At 45.4% G+C, this 20,848-nt stretch overlaps 1 protein-coding gene across 1 annotated transcript in view; it reads right to left on the bottom strand.

Annotated features, from left to right (window-relative positions):
- LOC306964918 (roundabout homolog 1-like) overlaps window positions 1–20,848 on the bottom strand; it is a 461,783-nt gene that overhangs the window by 27,607 nt on the left and 413,328 nt on the right. The window contains 7 exon segments of the mRNA XM_079559087.1: window positions 4,681–4,723; window positions 6,800–6,826; window positions 10,343–10,546; window positions 15,086–15,257; window positions 16,914–17,035; window positions 20,132–20,292; window positions 20,294–20,367. Coding sequence (XP_079415213.1) covers window positions 4,681–4,723; window positions 6,800–6,826; window positions 10,343–10,546; window positions 15,086–15,257; window positions 16,914–17,035; window positions 20,132–20,292; window positions 20,294–20,367 — 803 coding nt within the window.

Here is a 20,848-nt window from a genome sequence, read left to right as displayed (position 1 = left end):
TAGCGCCACGAAACTCTTCAAATATATGAACAGCATGAATTACAAAAAAAAAAAATCTCCAGAAATCAGCAACACTGGTAACTAGGAAGTGAGGCCCTATGTCAAAAATCCTGAAACATCCCTTTAATGCTCCTGGTCATGTTTACAAAGAGCAAGATTTTGAAGAAAGAATAATAATTCGCTCGACTGTTTACAAGAGAACACTCATGAGCCAGCAGTGCACTGACATTTACCATAAACCCAAACATAATATTTGAAAAAGGGGAGATTAGCGAGCAATCCGGATTTAGACTTTTTTTTTTTTTGTGCCTTGTGGCCATGTAAACAAAAAGGCGCGTTGTGAAAATGGCGGAGAGGAGATTGTACGAGCTGGAGTGGAGCCCGCAGCTCGTGCCTGACAGTTGTGTGCGGTGAGGCGGGGACTGATCTGCTCGGATCAGGCAGAGGGATAAAACTATCTCACAATGCCCTCCACAGTCGCTGAAGCGGCACAGATTTGTGACGAGGCCTGCGCCGGGGCAGAGACGTCTGCGAGTCCAAAAACAAGCCCTGTTCAGACGCCTTGGGGATTTCTGGTAGTTAGTTGTTACCAAATACCTGATTTACCAAAGTATTATTGCTAGTGATGCCAGCGGCTACTTTGAGCCTCGATCAAAATGTTGAATATGTTACGGCGTCCCCATTTTGACATTATTACAAGTTTGCGAAGTTCCACCATCTCCTGCGCCGACTTCATTCATAAAAACATTAGCCTGGTTGCTGTAAAGCTCGCCCTCCTTCACAACACTATGTCATCCAAATATGGTCATTTCCTTAGTGGAAGATACTGTCTATCTATGTCTCTCTCTGTATCTCTCACTATGTCTCACTCTCCATGTGTCTCTCTCTATGTATCTCTCACTATGTCTCACTCTCCATGTCTCTCTCTATATGTATCTCTCTCTCACTATGTCTCACTCTCCATGTCTCTCTCTCTCTCTGTATCTCTCACTATGTCTCACTCTCCATGTCTCTCTCTATATGTATCTCTCTCTCACTATGTCTCACTCTCCATGTCTCTCTCTCTCTTTGTCTCTTGGTCTCCCTATGTCTCTCTCTCTCAATGTCTCTCTCTATGTCGCTCTATCTCTCTCTATATATACATCTCTCTCTCTCTCTCTCTCTCTCAATGTCTCTCTCTCTCAATGTCTCTCTCTATGTCTCTCTCTCTCACTATGTCTCTCTATCTCTCTCTATATATACATCTCTCTCTCTCTCTCAATGTCTCTATCTCTCAATGTCTCTCTCTCTCTCTCTCTCTCTGTCTCTGTCTCAATGTCTCTCTCTCTCAATGTCTCTCTTTCTCTGTATCTCTCACTATGTCTCTCTCTATATATATATATATGTCTCTTTCTCTCTCTCTCTCTCTCTCTTTCTCTCTCTCTCATCTATCTGTCTGTCTGTCTGTCTGTCTGTCTGTCTGTCTGTCATCAATGTCAAGAAATGTTTGACAAATGATGAATAATTTCAAGAAAATACTGGTCATAAAAATGGGGGGGAAATGGGGGGGGGATTGGGGGGATAATCCCCAGGACCAACAGCATCAACACTTGGGCCTAAAGATACTTTTTTTCCGATACTTTCACTTTTTCGACACCAGTGGAACCTAAACCTTTATCCCGACACCAGACTGGAGTCGACGGTGCCCAGCCCTTTCTTTCAACATGTCTGGAAACACAACCCCGCGTGTTAGTGGATGTTTTTTTATGAACTAAACTTATGCAACAATCATTTGTAAGGAGAACACATTCAATTCTGCTCTTCTGCTGAGGGTTTTCTGAAACATGATCTCATTCCCGGCCTGGATCTGTGTACTCGATACCAGCCTTTGTTACTGAAAGTGCGAAAGCTGCTCTGATTACAACGTTCTGCACTTTGAAACCACAAGAGGAAGAAACTGAACACACACTCGAGCTCTGACGAGGTCGGGAGAACTTTCATCTCTGCCGTCACAAGGTCAGGCTCCTGCTCTCAATCCCACCGTCTAAACACCAGAAAGTTCCATCGGCCCCACGGCTGAACTCTCGCCTCCAAACATCCAGTCCCCCGGTCTGACAGCATCACAGCCACGTTCAAAGAGACGGAGATTGTCTCTTTATTCACATTTAGGAACAAAAAAAACTCAAACCAAACCCATCTCCCTGGCGAGCGCAGAATTAACACTGGATTAGGTCTGGTCGTTCCCGCTCAAATGAGTCGTCTGAGGATTGGCTTAATGAACACATTTGTCTGGTGGCGGGAAACAATGGGGCTTCAATCAGGCTGACGGAACACGGGACACGCAGAACACGGGACATGCAGAACACGGGACATGCAGAACACGGGACACGCAGAACACGGGACACGCAGAACACGGGACACGCAGAACACTCTCCGGCTCTGGTGTGTGTGTGTCTGTAAAATGCTATTTGAGTGTCGACAAATGCGCTTCTTGTGTTAGTGTAGCCGTCTCCTCTCAAGAATATCTCCCCAGTCCAGTCGACAACACTCGGGAATCTACTTCCTGTCTCACATGTTCCAGGACACGTTTAGCACCTGTGAGTGTGATCTTCATTGAGAAAAGGAACGAAGAAGGAAGACGACGGAGATGAAGGAGCCTGTGCCAAGATGTATATATTTGGAAGAGCAAAAAAACACTTACTCCAAGTAACACTTTCTCTGAGCAAGTAGTATGTAGTATTAGTAGTAGTAGTAGTGATAGTATGTATATTTAGTAGTAAACAGTTTGTCATAGGAGAAGCAAAAGTATGTACTGTAGGAGAGTAATAGTAGTAGTCATGATAACATATTTAGTAGAAATAGTTTGTCAGGAGCAGCAGCAGTAGCAGTAATAGTAATAGTAATAGAATAGTAATAGTAGTAACAGGACTAGTAGCCTACTCAGTTATTTTCTTTTCCCACATGACGGCCCAGCTGCTTTAAAGATAATATCAAAGAAACATGTTTATAGTGATTTTTTAAATAATGTATTGAGGTTTATATACTTTCTTGTACTCTTCTTTATTGTATGCGTTGCCGTAGTAACAGTAGCACCACCCCCCGTGTCTGGTTAAGGTTAGGAAAAAGGGGTTGGGCTCATTGTTTCTTCTGCGGTTCCTTCTATGCACCTAAGGGTGCTTCTAAGTGCTTAACAAAGGATGATGAAGGCTTTGTGAATGTTCATCAACGCTTTACTAATGCTTCACAAATCCTGAACCGTGTGTCTCTGTTTCACAGGTTTATGTTTGCTCTGACTTCCCTGGTCCAAACAGTAACGTTATCTTTTCTCCTGACTTGAGCTTCCCCCAAACATCTCCCCTCTCTCTGTTCCCCCTCCTCCTCCTCGCCGCAGACCCCTCACGGAGCAGGGGTGGGTGTAACCGGGCCGGTGCTGTGGTGGAGCGTCGGCGCAGCCTGCTGGAGGAGCGGAGGCTCTGAGCTCCTTGGGCTTTGTTCCTCTGCTCTGGAGCTCCTCCAGGCCGAGGGAAGGCAGAGCGCTCCCTCTAGTGTCGGCCGTGGGGAACCGCACCTGCCCTGCCCTTCTCCTTTTGTCCTTTTGTCCTTTCACGATTTAGACCCTTTTTATTCTATCTTCTTTTAATTTTGAGGATGAAAGGACAGAATGTGGATTTGGTGTTTTCTATCATTATGATTTAGCTTTATATTTGTATTATTACTATAGCAATCATAGACATATAATGTAGTAGTAGTAGTAGTAGTAGTAGTAGTAGTAGTAGTAGTAGTAGTAGTAGTAGTAGTAGTAGTAGTAGTAGTAGTAATGATAGTGTGTACATTTTGTAGCAACAGTTTGAAATAGGAGTAGCAGTAGTAATAATACTAATACTACTAATAATAATAATGCATTGGTTTTATATAGCACTTTTCTGAACACTCAAAGACGCTTTACACTGCACTATTCGTTCACTCCATACTCGGTGGTGGTAAGCTACTATTGTAGCCACAGCTGCCCTGGGGTAGACTGACGGAAGCGAGGTAACCATTCTGCACCATTGGCCCCTCCGACCACCACCAACCACTCACTCACTCACTCACTACATTCGCCCCAGGCTTCCTGGTGTTACTAAACGATCTCCCATCCAAGTCCTGCCAGGCCCTTCCCTGCTGAGCTTCCAAGGTCTGACGGGACTGGGCGGAGCAAAGGCGGTGTGGCCTGTAGTACAGTATGTACTGGAGTAGAGTTGTAGTAGTAATCCCAGTGATAGTATGAAGATTTAGTTATAATAGTTTGTCCTAGGAGTAGCAGTAGTAGTAGTAGCAGCAGATATATTAGTAGTTGTAGCAGTAGTAGTAGCAGGTATAGTAGTAGTTGTAGTAGTAGTAGTAGTAGTAGAAGATATAGGAGTAGTTGTAGTAGTAGAAGATATAGGAGTAGTTGTAGTAGTAGAAGATATAGGAGTAGTTGTAGCAGTAGTAGTAGCAGGTATAGTAGTAGTTGTAGTAGTAGTAGTAGTAGTAGTAGATGATATAGTAGTAGTTATAGTAGTAGTAGTAGAATAGTAGTAGTTGTAGTAGTAGCAGATATAGTAGTAGTTGTCGTAGTAGGACTAGTATTTCAACATCATATACAAGTATGTTTTGGATCAAATCAAAGCTACACAGAAATATGTTTGACAGTGATGTGTTATTGAGGTGAACTCTGACCTTCCGGCGCTGCTCACTCCTTCCCCTCCTCTCTGATAGGCCACTGCAACACAGACGTAAAGAAACATCATCATCATCATCATCATCATCATCATCATCATCATCATCATCATCATCATCATCACTTTCACTCCACAAATGACGCTTCGCTGCTTTGACTCTTTGGGTTTTAGATTTTATGAGTCAAAACTGCCGATATTTTCAACAATCAAACAAAAATAATGGATCGAGCCAGTGCTTAATATAGAAGGTGCAGTTACACGTATGACCTGAGGTGGCAGCAGTGAGTATAACATGGCGAACTTGCATCTCGCCCCTTTAAGACTCCAAACGATAGAGTAAAATAATCAATATGCTCAAAAATAATGTCATGTATTTCTTCTTGGTTTGGTCCAATGCCGCACGTCTGCTGGGGGAAGAGGAGCTGAAGTAAGAGGCTTAGAGACTGCCGTATCTGGAGCTCTCCCACTTCACTCAGGAGCCTCTGTCGCTCTGGGCCCGGCAGATAAAAAAAGAACACTTTAATTACGAGAGGAGCAGGGAGAGACGGAGTGGTGCGGGAGGAAATCAGGGACACAAGCCTCTGAAAACTATCTGTAGATTGGGATCAACAGAAGGATTAGGAGGAAGGACATAAAGCGTGTCAGGGTTCGGGACACGGGGGGGTTTCGGTTCACTGCATCGCACTCAACTCACTGGTTTTGGTCCTTTACCCAGGTCTAGGTTCAGCAACACTATGAGACCTGAACATCCTGAAAGACCAGGTTATTCCATCAGTGGATTACTTCTTCCCTGATGGCACGGGCATATTCAAAGATAACAATGCCAGGATACATGGGCTCACGTTGTTAAAGAGTGGATCAGGGAGCGTGAGATGGATCGGCCGCCTCAGAGGCCAGGTCTTTACCCCATTGAGGATCTTTGGGCTGTGCTGGAGAAGGCTCCCATCATCAGTACAAGATCCCGGTGAAAAGTGAGTGACACACTGGAGCTTATTGCCAGATAAAAACCTTCTTAACCTGGCAACAACGAAGTCATAGAGCTACTTATGCTTCAAATGTGACTTTGGGAGAGTTCAACCAGGATAACTCACCAAGATGATATTATTATTATGTTATCCTTATACTTTACTCTCTTAACCCACATGTTTGCAGATTGCATTCAGCAATTACAATGTCACTCATAAAGCGTAAGTAGAAATGTAGAGCATTTTTGGCAAGCTTTCTGAAAAGGGTTGGAGATCCCTGTCCTACACAATTTTAATGATGTTGTTTTTCTCCAGAAAGAAATCACAGAATATTTAAGTCAGTAATCTATAGAAAAAGTTTCTCGAAACCTATTTATTTATTATCATTTCATCTAAATCTACGATTGTTAAAGAGGGGGTATTATGTTTTTTCAATCACATAGCACCAGTCTATATCACACTACAATGATGACGAAACCTTCTGTTGGTCTGTAACTGCAGTAAAGTAGAATAACTGCCTTGAAAAAAATTACTCTCTCAAAATGGCTGTAGTGAATGTCTTGAAATAGGCCTCTGTCTCTTTAAGAACCTCTGAGCCTTTCCGACACGCCCCCTCCACACGCTGTCTGTGGCATCAGTGGGGAGGGGGTTCTGCTGAGGAGCAGTGGTTGGTTACTCGGCTGGTGACGAAAGCTTGGAGGCGTCTCCAGGAGGTGGGGGCGTTCCTAGGAGGACTCAGGCAAACCTATCCCTAAAATGGCCGCCATCAGAGTTTTTACAGATTACTCAGAAATACGTGAATGAGCCAAGGCAACACTTCAGGCATGTTTTTAATGAGGGAATGACATAATAACGTGATGTAAAGCTTGAAAAAGTCAATTTTGCATAATACCCCCCTTTAAATATACCAGAGACTAACTGTCAGATGATAATTAAACACTATTTCATTCAGTGCCTTTGTCTATTGTTTGAGCGTAAAGGCCAGAGCGCTTCCTCCCTGTGCCTGTGGGTGGCGCTGGTGATCCAGACCAGACTGGGCCAGGCGGGAACCACACGCAAACACCGCCATCGTCTCCTTGTGTCACATTGGCATCTGCCCCCCCCCTCCTTGACAATAAAAGCATGTCCCGTGTGAAGAGAGAGCGCTCTTACCTGTGGGAGTGAACGTAAACGACGGCACTGTGGAGAGAGGAGAAAAAACACAAGTCACTTTCAGATCCACTCCTCTGAGCCCTCGTGAACTCTGCCCCCGCCCCCCTCTCTGATCCCCTCTCAGTGCTGCAACACTGTTGTCCCAGCTGCTGGCTCGGGTCTCCTCCGAGGGGCCCGGTCCTGCTGGGATAGGGTCAGCTCTCACATCATCACCCACACACCGCCGCGGGACACGCTCGGCCCACGGCTCGGCCCGGACACTGCGGCGATACTTGGGGCAGGATCAGACGTATCACATGGCCTCACTCAGAGATTTATGTTTGCATGTAATCACCGCTATAAGGCTGCACCATTAAGCTCCATCACATCCTAACCCTCACTTCCTTCTCCTGCTGACCAATCAGAAGTCACCGCACGACATCCACGCTCGTAAAGCTGCGAACTATTCCCAGCGCTAGTAACAAAACACGGAATTTTCATTTGATCACGGAGCGGGCTGAACAGTGCCTCCTCTGCGTACGTGTGTTTTTATTAGGCCGCGTGTAATTGCAGCGTCTTTACAGCAGGTTTTCCACGTAAATATGAGGCGGATTTTCATAAAACAAGCAGCGTTTTGCAGCGTGTCATTTGGAGAAGGCGTTTATGCAGCTGAGTCGGGAGAAAGAGTGGGAGAGCGACATGTTTATTTGAGAATGATTAAAACTAAGACAGCTCCTTAAAATGCCTCTGTGCCTCTTGTTGCTGCATGAATGTGAAATGTGAAAACTGAGAACAGCAGTTTCAGAAGTTTATATGAGGCTCAATCGTAAGAAAAATAAAATAATAAATCAAAACTGCAAATACAATATGTTTTATGATAACATGGTGCAGCCCAAATCCCCGCACTGTCTCTCAGTGAAGTGTCTTATAGGATTGACTCCCAAACACCGAGGGCGTCACCAAGACTAAAGCGAGCCCACACTAGACAGAGACTTCAATAATGACCGCAGAAACAAAATGGAGCATGATTTAAACTCACAACAGAGATACAGAACTCAACAAAGTCTAAGTTAGGACAGAATTAGGCCTGAGCAAAGTCCGTAACATTAAAGCTGAGGCGACTTCTCTGTGACTGAGCGTAGACATGAGTCCAGGCTCAGTCCGTGTCCTCACACTCACTAAACAAGCCGTTAAGTAGGACTAAACCAAGTCCAAGTTATTTCTAAACCAGGCCTACATGATGGGACCCCAGCTTTAAACCAGGTCGAAACCGGACATGAACAGGGATAAAGCCAGGATTAAACCCGGCCTATATGAGGTCTAAAGCAGGTCTAGACCTGGACTAGCATGTGGACAGACCCTGGGATGAAGGCGGCTCTCTCTGTCTGACTGCAGACCAGGTCTAAACCAGGTCTAAACCAGGTCTAGACCTGGACTATGTGGACAGAACCAGGGATGAAGGCGGCTCTCTCTGTCTGACTGCAGACCAGGTCTAAACCAGGTCTAAACCAGGTCTAGACCTGGACTATGTGGACAGAACCAGGGATGAAGGCGGCTCTCTCTGGCTGACTGCAGACCAGGTCTAAACCAGGTCTAGACCTGGACTATGTGGACAGACCCTGAGATGAAGGCGGCTCTCTCTGGCTGACTGCACGTGCACAGGCACATTAGCAAACACAGTGTTTGCAGATAATTGCACAGTTGCACTCGGGAGCTGCAGACCTTTTGTCCGTCAGTGGGAGGAGGTCTGGTGCCTTCATGAACAGTGGGTAAACATGAGCGCTGGTGTAAAATCACAGGTCAAGCTCTGCCCACACACTGGCACCTTCACGCCGCATCATTAAGTGTTCAGAGCGCTCCCCCGTCCGGCCTTTCATGGAGAGGCTTTAGCGTGTTTAGAGTGTTTATTTTAGCTGACGAGGGCCCCAGTCTCCGCTAACGCTTCGTTACCGACACGCTTTTGAAGTGGCCTTTGGTACGTTTAGATTCTCAAATCACAAGACCGCACTTCTGACTTTGAAAGAGTTGGCAAGTTGATGTTCTAAAATGTTCAAATCTTGTTGCCTTTTATGAACTCCTCTCAGTGTCCGTGTAATGCACAATGAAGCAGCACACGCTAAGGATCAGCACACGCTAAGGATCAGCACACGCTAAGGATCAGCACACGCTAAGGATCAGCACACGCTAAGGATCAGCACACGCTAAGGATCAGCTAAAGATGGATTCCACTCTGCGTCAGTGCATATATAGAAAGGTTTGCTTGCATTTGGAATATGATTGTAATGATTACATTAAAGTTTTCTACTTTTTAATTACTATTATTATTTTTTAGTTTGTCAGAACTGCTATAGTTTATAATAAACTTATAATAAGCCCTAGGCCAGGGGCAGGCAATGTCAGCATCGAACCTCTGGTCCTAAAGATCATTTTGAGAAATATTATTACACAAATATACCATATGTAAACACAACGCTGGTATTTGCAGGAAGTGGTGCTTTACTTTGGGCTAAGATTGGCAGGTTCTGCCCTTGGTCTTTTTATAATGAAGAAAATCTGGCCTCCACAAAGGAACCTTGCCTACCCCTGCCCTAGGGCGCTGTCCTTGACTGTTTTGTGTAAGAAGTCTCAGCCAGTCAGCGTCCGACACAAGCAGCAGGTAGATAAAGCTCATTTTTTAGATGCATTGCGGCAGACCAGTTAGTTTCCAAATTTTTCGGAGCCGTGTGCTCCCTGAGGCTTTGGTTGACCAGCTGACAATCCCTACTTCTACACCATTGAAAACATTGTTAGTGAATATATTTAGTGAATCCTGAACAAAGCACACTTCCAATAAAATATACATTACATCCATTATTCAAATCAACTCAACTTTTCCCGCCTTTCATTTAAATATCCTCATTTGATTACAAAAAAATTACTTCAATCAATATCTTCTGCCCACTGAATAATTGTAATGTGTTTGTATAATACATACATCCCTGGCCAGACCAGAAAGTGTGTGGCTCAGCGTCGAAATGGAAAGAGTTCAAGCCTTTTCCTGGAGATTCTGTTACAGCCTCTCCTCTTTTGTGTACTCCCCAAATGCCAAAGTCAATTCCCCAAATCTCATAATCGCCTCTCCTGACAGCGCGCTCTGATTTAAAGACTTAGCCCTAACCACATTCCATGTCAGGTCCGCACCGACGGCCGCACAGCTCCCCCTGAACCTCTCTCTCATCGTTCTGGCCGACCGCGGGACGAGCGCCGGCTTTCTCTGTGACAGCTCGGGATTAGGTTGAGTCGGCCCATTGTCTGAAGGCTGAATGGGGTTATATAGACTGCAGCAGCGGTGATGTACAGGTGTATCTCGAAGGAAGCAGCTGCACAGCCCAAGGCCAGTGTCAGGGAAAGCAGTTTGCCCACACAAAGATGGCGGCAGAAGCAAATCCTTTCTATTACCCTGGTTTACAGCTAATCTGGTGTTATGTTTATTATGTTTATTCAACATTCCCACAAAAACGTTCTGTTATTCTTTGATACCTTTACGTTCGAGTGTCAGAACAGAACAGCGTGTGTGAAGCTGACCTTTGCGTATGCCGGCGTAGCTGCTGGACAGGCCGTTCCTCTTCTTGTGGTGCCGGTAGAGCCAGATGCTGAAGACCATGAGGATGATCCAGCAGCCCGCCCCGATGCCCGCGATGAAGGCCGGCTGCTTCACCACGTCCGAGATCTGCTGCGAGAGAGGGTTCCCCGCGGCGTCCAGGGTCTCCGTCATACGCCCCGACGCGTCTGAGGGAGGACAGGACAGGTCAGGACAGGTCAGGACAGGTCAGGACAGGTCAGGACAGGTCAGGACAGGTCAGGACAGGTCAGGACAGGTCAGGACAGGAACGGAAACGTAAGGTCAGGACAGGTAAGGACAGGACAGGGCAGGTCAGGAAAGATAAGAACAGGTCCTGACTTTACAGGACAGGTAAAGTCAGGACAGGACAGGACAGGTAAGGACAGGACATGTAAGGACAGGACATGTAAGGACAGGACATGTAAGGACAGGACCGGTAAGGACAGGACCGGTAAGGACAGGACCGGTAAGGACAGGACAGGTAAGGACAGGACCGGTAAGGACAGGGCAGGTAAGGACAGGACAGGTAAGGACAGGACATGTAAGGACAGGACATGTAAGGACAGGGCAGGTAAGGACAGGACAGGTAAGGACAGGACATGTAAGGACAGGACATGTAAGGACAGGGAAGGTAAGGACAGGACAGGTAAGGACAGGACATGTAAGGACAGGGCAGGTAAGGACAGGACAGGTAAGGACAGGACAGGTAAAGACAGGACAGGTAAGGACAGGACCGGTAAGGACAGGACAGGTAAGGACAGGACAGGTAAGGACAGGACAGGGCAGGTCAGGAAAGATAAGAACAGGTCCTGACTTTACAGGACAGGTAAAGTCAGGACAGGACAGGACAGGTAAGGACAGGACATGTAAGGACAGGACATGTAAGGACAGGACATGTAAGGACAGGACCGGTAAGGACAGGGCAGGTAAGGACAGGACAGGTAAGGACAGGACATGTAAGGACAGGACATGTAAGGACAGGGCAGGTAAGGACAGGACAGGTAAGGACAGGGCAGGTAAGGACAGGACAGGTAAGGACAGGACATGTAAGGACAGGACATGTAAGGACAGGGCAGGTAAGGACAGGACAGGTAAGGACAGGACATGTAAGGACAGGACATGTAAGGACAGGGAAGGTAAGGACAGGACAGGTAAGGACAGGACATGTAAGGACAGGACATGTAAGGACAGGGCAGGTAAGGACAGGACAGGTAAGGACAGGACAGGTAAAGACAGGACAGGTAAGGACAGGACCGGTAAGGACAGGACAGGTAAGGACAGGACCGGTAAGGACAGGGCAGGTAAGGACAGGACAGGTAAGGACAGGACATGTAAGGACAGGGCAGGTAAGGACAGGACAGGTAAGGACAGGACATGTAAGGACAGGACATGTAAGGACAGGGAAGGTAAGGACAGGACAGGTAAGGACAGGACATGTAAGGACAGGGCAGGTAAGGACAGGACAGGTAAGGACAGGACAGGTAAAGACAGGACAGGTAAGGACAGGACAGGTAAGGACAGGACAGGTAAGGACAGGACAGGTAAGGTAAGGACAGGACAGGACAGGACAGGACAGGTAAGGACAGGACATGTAAGGACAGGACAGGTAAGGACAGGACAGGTAAAGACAGGGCAGGTAAGGACAGGTAAGGACTGGACAGGTAAGGACAGGGCAGGTAAGGACAGGTAAGGACAGGACAGGTAAGGACAGGACATGTAAGGACAGGACATGTAAGGACAGGACAGGTAAGGACAGGACATGTAAGGACAGGACAGGTAAGGACAGGACATGTAAGGACAGGACAGGTAAGGACAGGTAAGGACAGGACAGGTAAGGACAGGACAGGTAAAGACAGGACATGTAAGGACAGGACAGGTAAGGACAGGACAGGTAAGGACAGGTAAGGACAGGACAGGTAAGGACAGGTAAGGACAGGTAAGGACTGCCAGGCTATGGGTCGCGGGTGTGAAGTAAGAGTCTAAAGCCCTGTTGTCTCCGTCTGAGCTCCAACTCTGGTAGAAAGGTCAATTGCGCACAAATATCTAGTTTATTTTCTTGCATAGGAAGTTGCATTATGCACCTTTAAAGGAGCCATGTGGTTCTGGTGTACACTGAGAGTCAGGCCTTCAAAGTAATTCAATAGAGCTGAAAAGGCCTTTAGACGCCGACGGCGCTGAAATAACACTGTCACCGTGAGAGCAGCTGTGCTTTTGAAAAAGGACTTATAATGCAGGAATATAATTACCTTTAATGTTTAGCCTTAATGTTCAGTAAAGAATCTCTCATTTATTTATCCCAAAAATATGAATATATTTGGCACTGGTGGACACACATCTGTCCAAGTAAAAAAGTCATTGAATATCCCTGGTCAATGTGGACTTTACCTCACGAAGCCGATGGACAATTACACTGAGGTACATCTCCATAACTAAACCCCAGCAGAAATCAAATGGTGCCACGTTCAAAGGTTCAAAGGTCAGTGGGCTCTAGCCTAAAACACTCTTTGGAAACAGCGTGCAATCTTACTTTGCTGCCTCTTTGAGTGACAGACTTAATATTTTCTCTCTTTCCCACTGCATTTGAAAGCACATTGCGTCTCCCAAAAGTCCCCTTTCACTCAGCCTTATTAAAGCTGCTGGTGGTTCTGACAGTGTTTACAGAAGTCTCCTATCGCTGCTCGTAAGTGTTGAAAGGGGGGGGGCAGGCCGTGACTTGAGCGCGCCGGCTTCTGTTATGAAAGCCCGGGTGTAATTTGTGTTTACTTGGCCCGGAGTCAGACGAAAGCGAAAAGCCTTTAACTGGAGAGGACTGGATTATCGTCATCGCCGTGTGTCAGTTCATTTGGGCGCTAATCGTTCCCCGCGGCAGGTACACCCACCGCAGGGGGAGGGGACAAAGAGGGCGGGGCAGAGGCTTCCGATTGGAGTACTCTTATTAGTCTCTCCTTTGGTCTTTTCTGAATGGTCAAAAGTCCCGCAAATGACTCGCATTACCCATGAAGATGAGTCAGCTTTAAAGCTTTATACAAGAACTGAATTAAAGTTTGCAGTAAAAATTCCATATCATATTAATGGTGTTTTGCACAAAACGTATCTGACCATTATTTAGAATTTTAAGGCGAGACGCTGCAGTGAATTTTGCTGGAGAACCTTGCTTGGAGACACAAATATGACGCTATATCCACACGAGGACAAAACAGTTCATCTGCCAGGCCTGTGTGTGGCGCTGTGATGCAGACACAGAGAGAAGAGCAAGACTGTAGATACATGGGCTGTAAGGTGAATTAAAACGACAACAGTGTGGTAAATATGAAGCTGCTCCGTGAATTTGCGATCTACAGAAGAGACGAGGAGGTGAAAGTGCTTCAGATGTCACTGGACTGAACGGAGGCGAACTCTGACTCACCGTGGGGCAGAGGATTGTGCGGTAAAAGTCATTAAAAGGTCAGTATAAAGTTGTGGAGAGGTCATAACGATGGAGCCATGTGAACGGCACTTTTCAGATCTTTCCACTCAAAAAATGCATTGCAAGTTTTCTTTCATTTTATGTTTTCAAATAACACTACACCGGATCGAGCCAGGTTTCAATTTATCAGCTGATTTTGTTGACATAAAACAGAGGTCCCTAAACAGCGGACCTCGGTCTGAATCCGGACCCATGTGCCAGCCCATCCGGACCCGAACCTTGGTTCCGAACTTTGGACCCGACACTGACCCGACACTGAACCCCCCGACTGCAGAGCGGTAAACTACAGCCCAGATGAACAGAAAGAGAGAGTCCTAAATCTTAGCTGAAATAATGAAATAATGGCTTGCTAAACAAAAAAAGCGGAGGACGCCCTAATTAAACATGCACGTGCGATCGTAGTGCCCAAATAGCGCGTCTGTTTTTCTGGACTAAACCTGGACTAAACTGGGTTCAGTGTGTTGAACTGAGCAAAGAAACACATCCCTGCCAGATATTATGTGCACATGGCGTATAATATGTCATGATCTGTCTTCTGTCCGCTGTTTTTAAGTTTGTTTCCCGGTCTCGTCCTGTGCTTTATTTTGACGTGTGTTCTGTCCTTGTGATTTTGCTTTACTTCCCTGGTTACCTGCCTGCCCCGCCCTGATGTGTTTCACCTGAGCCCCGTTTCCTCTTGTATTTACACCCCTGTGTTTCCCTTGTCCTTTGTCGCGTCACTGTCTTCGTCAGCCCCGTTTTTTTGATTTTCTCTGGATTTGGTTATTTTGGTTTTCGTCGTTCATTAAACATCACCAGTTTTGTTGCAGTCCTGCATTTTTGGGGTTTTATTTTCTTCGCACCATCCACAAACCGTGACATAATAGAGGCGATATGCATTCGGCTATTTACGAGCCAACGCTAATTTTAGAGCAAAAAAAACAATAACAGGATTCAGCTGCTTTCATTGTTCTCAAATCACAGAAATAGATTTAATAAAGGCTTAAAAATCCCCATATAACTGTGAATTAACCCCGTACGTTCATATTTCATTTCGGACCTTGGTGAAATTTAATTTGTGACCCCTGACATATAAGATACAGCCTTTTTTTGTCAGAGGGAATGTAATATATATTCACTCGTGCTGGAAAAAAACTTGGATTCGAATCTCAAATAATCAGGCTAGGAACGATTGAGCCATCGTTTGTTTTGAATCCACTCCCCCCCCCCGTGACGTCCGCCTCGGTGCCCCGGCACGTACCGAGTTGGAAGTAGGCGATGTCGCTCTTGACCCCGGGTCCCGCTCCGGTGCTCGCCGCCACCTCCACGCTGTAGCGCACCCCAGTGGCCAGGCCGGGGATGTGCACGGAGAGGGTGGAGCCGTCCACCGTGCGGTTGATGTGGTACCGGCTCTCGTTCCCCAAGCACCAGATCTGCAACAAAACACAAGCAGGGAGTTGTTATGGAGCAATTACCCACAACTCACAACAAACCCAGGGGGGAGTCACGTCAAACCCTTATTTACTTTCCAAATTACAATGTGTATAATATTTACTCTGCAATTAAAAGATAAAGCCCAGCAGACGAGAGGAGGAGGTTTTTATCTGTTCATTAATATGTACTGATCCCATTCAAACAAAATGGTGAAATGAAACTGAAGAACAGCCACTGGTGAGGATCCGTAGATTACACAAAGATGCGCTGGTGGCTCACAAGTCAACTCCAGGTCCGTTTTTGATGAGAGAACAACATTGTAACCTGGTAAAGAAGCTCTAAAAAGTCAACCTTGCCAATAAATGTAGGATTTGTGTCATTTTATTTGAGCTAAAAACAACCACGTAACTTTCTAATTTTGGAGCATTTTGCTTAATTCTCACAGTTTGAGTAATCCTTCACTTTGGTCGTTTCTTCTTCTACTGCTGAAGCGCTCTGATGTTTTGTAAAAGTTAAGTATAATAACGCTGAGGTATGCCAGATATTTCCACTGTCAACAATCCATCATTAAACATCTTCTAGTACTAGTCGTAGTAGTAGTACCCACCAGTTCTCTGCTTTGTAAAAACCCATAGTACAAAACCGTTCCTTGTGATTCCCGCAGACATAGGAAACCCTTTTTGCCGTATGGCTTTCATTTCTCTGTCCCGGTTAGAAACGGCGCCGCGCTGAGCCGGTGAAGCCGGAGTAGCCACAACACGTGTCGGCCCTCGCTCTCAGGTATACGCTCACAGTATAACCCGATTTGTGCGGGAGCCGTGCGCCGTCACATCCAGAAAGAAAAAGGTCAACATGGAAACTAAACCCTCTGCAAAGCACAACACAGCCCCCCAGGACGGTTACCGCAGCCATTCCTGCCTCACATACATCATCGTCTCGGTACTGCCATCTCTATTGGTGTAATTCAATTCATATATTTAGTTGTATTCGAGTAAAACTGATACTACTTCTCTTCAGTGTGTCTTCTGTGCTGACCATACCTGAGCTTACTTTACTTTGATATCCTGTATTTAAAACATCACTTCGGCTCTTTATGGTCAACGGTTTGAACCGGATCCCGACTGTGAAAAGAGCTGAATGCTTTTCTCATCCAATTTTGCACAATATGACCCTTAAGGTGTCAGCAGTGAAAGCTTTTCACACTCACAATGACCTGGCAGACAGTTTCAGCCTCTTGTCATCAATGAAGTTAATTAAGTGTGAATTTGGATAATATATATATATTTTTAAATTGCCTGTTAGTGTTCAGGTCTCGTGGATTCAAAACACAAACGCTCTTTGAAAGCCAAATATCCCATCACTGGCTGCAACATCCTTGTGCATCTTCATAGTCATTGTGTACATGTCTAACACCACCAGATGGCGCTGTGTCCAAACACTTCCAGCGCACTCAGCTCCCTGCAGCCTCATCTCTCTCTCCGTCTGCCCTGCTCTCTTCCTCCCTCACGCTGCTCCTCCCGCTCTTTCTACCTTTTCTTCCCTCCTCTTCATTCTCTTATTGCCTCTCCTTCTCCCCCCCCCCCCCCCCCCCCCCCCCCATCCCCCCCCCCCCCCCCACACCTCTCAGTTCTGTGATGTCTTTTTTTTGTGTTCACCTTGTACTCCTGGACCACTCCGTTGCGCTGCTCCTCCGGCGGCGGTTGCCAGGAGACCAGGATGGCGGTGCCGTTGTCTCCGCTCTCCGTTACCGTGACGTCTCGGGGCGGGGCGCTGGGAGCTGCGCGGGACAAAGGGGAAAAAAACAAGAAACAGAATGCCTTCAGAGATAGATCATTTACACTGTTTCTGACACACAACGCTGCTGTCTTTATCAGACTCAGTTCACAAAGCCCAAAAAACATATTTGAGATTTGGTTTAAGGCGGGACACTACTATTTCTAAATTCATTTACAAATATGCATTTGAAATGTTTGCTGCAGGTTACTGACATGAACATGTTATTGCAAGTTTCATGCCATTTTAGGTTTACATAAAAATTGTCAAAATTTCAGATATTTTCGGCAACAAAATCCAAATAACGGACAGAGCCAGATTTAAATGTATGATTTTATTTTGTTTATATATTAGCGATAGGAAGGGGGAGTTTTTGTATGTTGTTTTTGAATACACTATTGAAAAAGACCTGAGAAAATGAAAATCAATTTTTGCCTTGTTTTTTGCAGAGCAAAGCGTAAAGAGTCTAGATGCAAGTTGGTCATTTTATGCTCACTGCTGCCACCTCAGGTCTTCTGCGTAACTGCATCTTCTATATTAAACTTGTGCGTGACGGCACGACCCGAAGTATAGTCCCTTTAAAGGAACTATACAGAATTTAATATTAGTATTTTCCTTTAGAGTGAGCTCAGACCTGTTCACCTCTAAAATCCTGCACTGTCACAAAAGGTGTTACTTCCTGTCCGAAGTGCCGTCATGCACGAGCTTAATATTGAAGGCGCAGTTACACGTATGACCTGAGGTGGCAGTGGTGAGTATAAAATGGCCAACTTGCATCTAGACTCTTTACTGAATCAAGATCCACGTATGCTGCATTTCAAGCAAATGGTGCATGCCTGAGCTCCGACTTGGAAAATGCCGCTAAAACTGGTAAATACAGCATGTAAACTCGGAGATGATCAGAGTGCTCCGAGTTCAGATATAATGTTGAAACACCTTCACATAACACTAGCATCTTGTGAGCTAACTGTTGTGGCATCAGCCGGAACACCATGCGATTGTGTGGAGAGTTGTTCAAGTGAGAAAAATAACAGTTCCCTGGATGTTGTTAAGTCCAGTGTGCAGGAGCTGCTGAAGTGCACATGTTGCTACAAGAGTGTAAAGAAAACCTCATTTGGAGAAAACGGGCATGCGTGTGCATTCTCCCACCTTCACATCAGTTGGTGCTGTTCGAACCAGTACAACCTCATGTACATATTGTATTCACTGAATGCAGTACAGTGTGTGCCCCCGCTCCCCTCCCTGTCAGACCGTGCCCTTTATCTCCGTATGAGGCAGAACAAAGCGCTAACACACCGTTATCCCGCTTTCATCAGACGTCTCCTCTTTGAACCACTTTGTACATGAGAGATCGAAATGTCTGTTTGCAGTAGAGTTGTGAGCGGCGCTAAAGAGGTGATCTGTGGATGCTCGGAACAACAACTCAATCATTTATTCATTAATTATGAATAATAATGACAAATGGAACGCCGGCGGGCCCAGCTGTTGGAGAGAACCTTCCACAAACCATGGAGCACGTTTGTGAATAATGGTCGAATGAGCAGCAGCATTTATGAGTATTTAGTAACCTTTACTTTATCAGGAACATAATACACATTAGAAAGCTTCCAAGTTACGAGTCCAGTAATGTGTATTTTCTATGCCACATAGCTCAGGTTATATAGTTTCAACAGGAGTTTGAGCTTAAATTCTCTAAGACCTACAGTTTTGAATACATTTGAATAATTTTATATTATTCAGTTAGTGGATTATGTTGTAGCTGTTCCAAAGATCAGAGGTCTGATTTAAACAAAGGAGTCAAATATGGTGTATGTAAAGAAACATGAAGTTTAAAAACATGCCTTAATGTGCAAAGAAGGGTTCTGCTCAATCTAACGGAGAAGTCATTACAAACATTAAAATGTGTAAAACCAACTTTTACTTTCAAACCTGTCCAGCAAATAACTTTAGTAGAGTAAACATACCTAATCTAACATGTAGTGAATTTATGTCATTATAAACGGCACTTACAAACAAAGACTTAAAGGATCTGTATCGCGCAAAATCAACTTTTTTGGAGCTTTTAACCATGTTGTAATGCTATTTCCTGGTGGTTTGTGGCTTCATTCACGCAGCTCTCAGTAATCCTCCTGAATCCTGCTGTCTGAGCAGCTGCTCCGCCCTCTGCTGGTGAACCACTGAGTTGTGACACTCTGACATTTTTTACATCTTAGTGTCAAACAGGAAGTGCTCGACGTCTGTAATGTAATGCCTTACTTCCTGATTTAATTTATAAAACAGCTTTTTCATTATTTCTGTCGCAAAAGATAGAAATAAAACAAAATTTAAAAAAAGGAAGTGCCCGAGGTACTTCCAGGTCAGCGCTGCCCCGGCAGACAAAACAAACACATCCCATGTGCGTCTGAACAGATGTTTGCACCGACAGCTGTGACGATGGAGCTCTTTCTAACCTACTCTGGACACGCCTGTTCTTTTTTCTAATCTAACGCTAATGTCACAGAGAAAAGCACGTTTGTTTTTTTCTTTCCAGGATTCAGCGACTCTCAGCCAGAATAGTGTTTTTCTGTGACTGTCTCTGATAGATGTTTGGTGAACCTTCCCAAGAATCAAAGTGGATTCACTTTTATAACCAACGCAAGTCCCATTATTGTAAACATCTGATGGAGCGGCCAGGAGAGAGCGGTGAGTCAGTCAAAACACGTGTTAGCTTGTGTGTTAGCTTGTGTGTGCTAGCCATTTATGAAGCTGTGTTGCAAATGTCAACTCCTAATAACTGCATTGTGAAGTAACTTGTCTTATTGCTGTGATATTTTTATATCTACTACTGTGAAGTTGTATGTGCGGAGAGAGGGGGTGGGGTTAACTGAATCGAAGCGTTGTGTCTTCCAGGTTTGAAGAATACCTCCAGAAAATACTTATATTTATCACAAAAATGAGTGCTCCATAGTGTTAGAGGTACAATATATCACATAAATGCCTATACTTTACTTTGGAATGGCTAAAATAGCAGATACAGATCCTTTAAATACAGTGTTTTTTCTTTCGTACTTAGTTACTTCCACCACGGGCCGCTCCTCACAGTCTAACCCCGGGCGCTCACCTTCCTCCATGGTCCTCCCGATCTTCACGTCGCTGTCCGTCCCCTGGAACTCGTTGAAGAAGGGCCGCACTTTGAACTCGTAGGTGACGCCCTTGCGGAGCTGCGGCACCACGGCGCCGTGCTCCCCGGGCGTCCGCACCTCGAACACCGACCACTTCGCTCCGCGGCTGGCCCTCTGCTGGAGATGGCCGGTACATCACCTTATAGCCCTGGATGTACTGGGACTGCTGCTCCATCTGCGCACACAGGGACGGGAGGAACAGGAGTTAAGGGAGAGATTTGGACGTGTCTCACAGGGAGGAGGGGGAAGTTGGAAGTGTCTGGGGTGATGGAAGTGCCTGCTGAGACTGCTGCCTCCAGAACCCGGCCCCCCATGGATGGATTGGTACAATATCCATGGAAAACAACAAAACATTTGGGATATTATTATTAAGTCTGCTAAACCTAAACTAAAAATCAGTTCAGAGATATGAATTTGAAACTTTTGCTCCATTGTTTCCATTGAAGGTAAGGCATTTTAAGTGTAAACATGACTAAAAGTGCCAATATTCTCTGCAATGATCAAAAATAATGGATTTATGTTGTTGACATACTAGCTACAAAGATTTGCTTTAAGGAGATTTTGGATACCTATTCTTTATTAGTACAAAAAATCTGTGAAGATTTACATTTGGTCTTGTCTTCTAGGCTCAAGACTCTACATACGTATACTCTATA

The sequence above is a fragment of the Gobius niger genome, assembly GCF_951799975.1.
Source record: "Gobius niger genome assembly, chromosome: 1".
Classification (NCBI taxonomy): Eukaryota; Metazoa; Chordata; class Actinopteri; order Gobiiformes; family Gobiidae; genus Gobius; species Gobius niger.
Note: the sequence above shows the minus strand (reverse complement) of the source record. Positions and strands in the feature narration are given on the sequence as shown.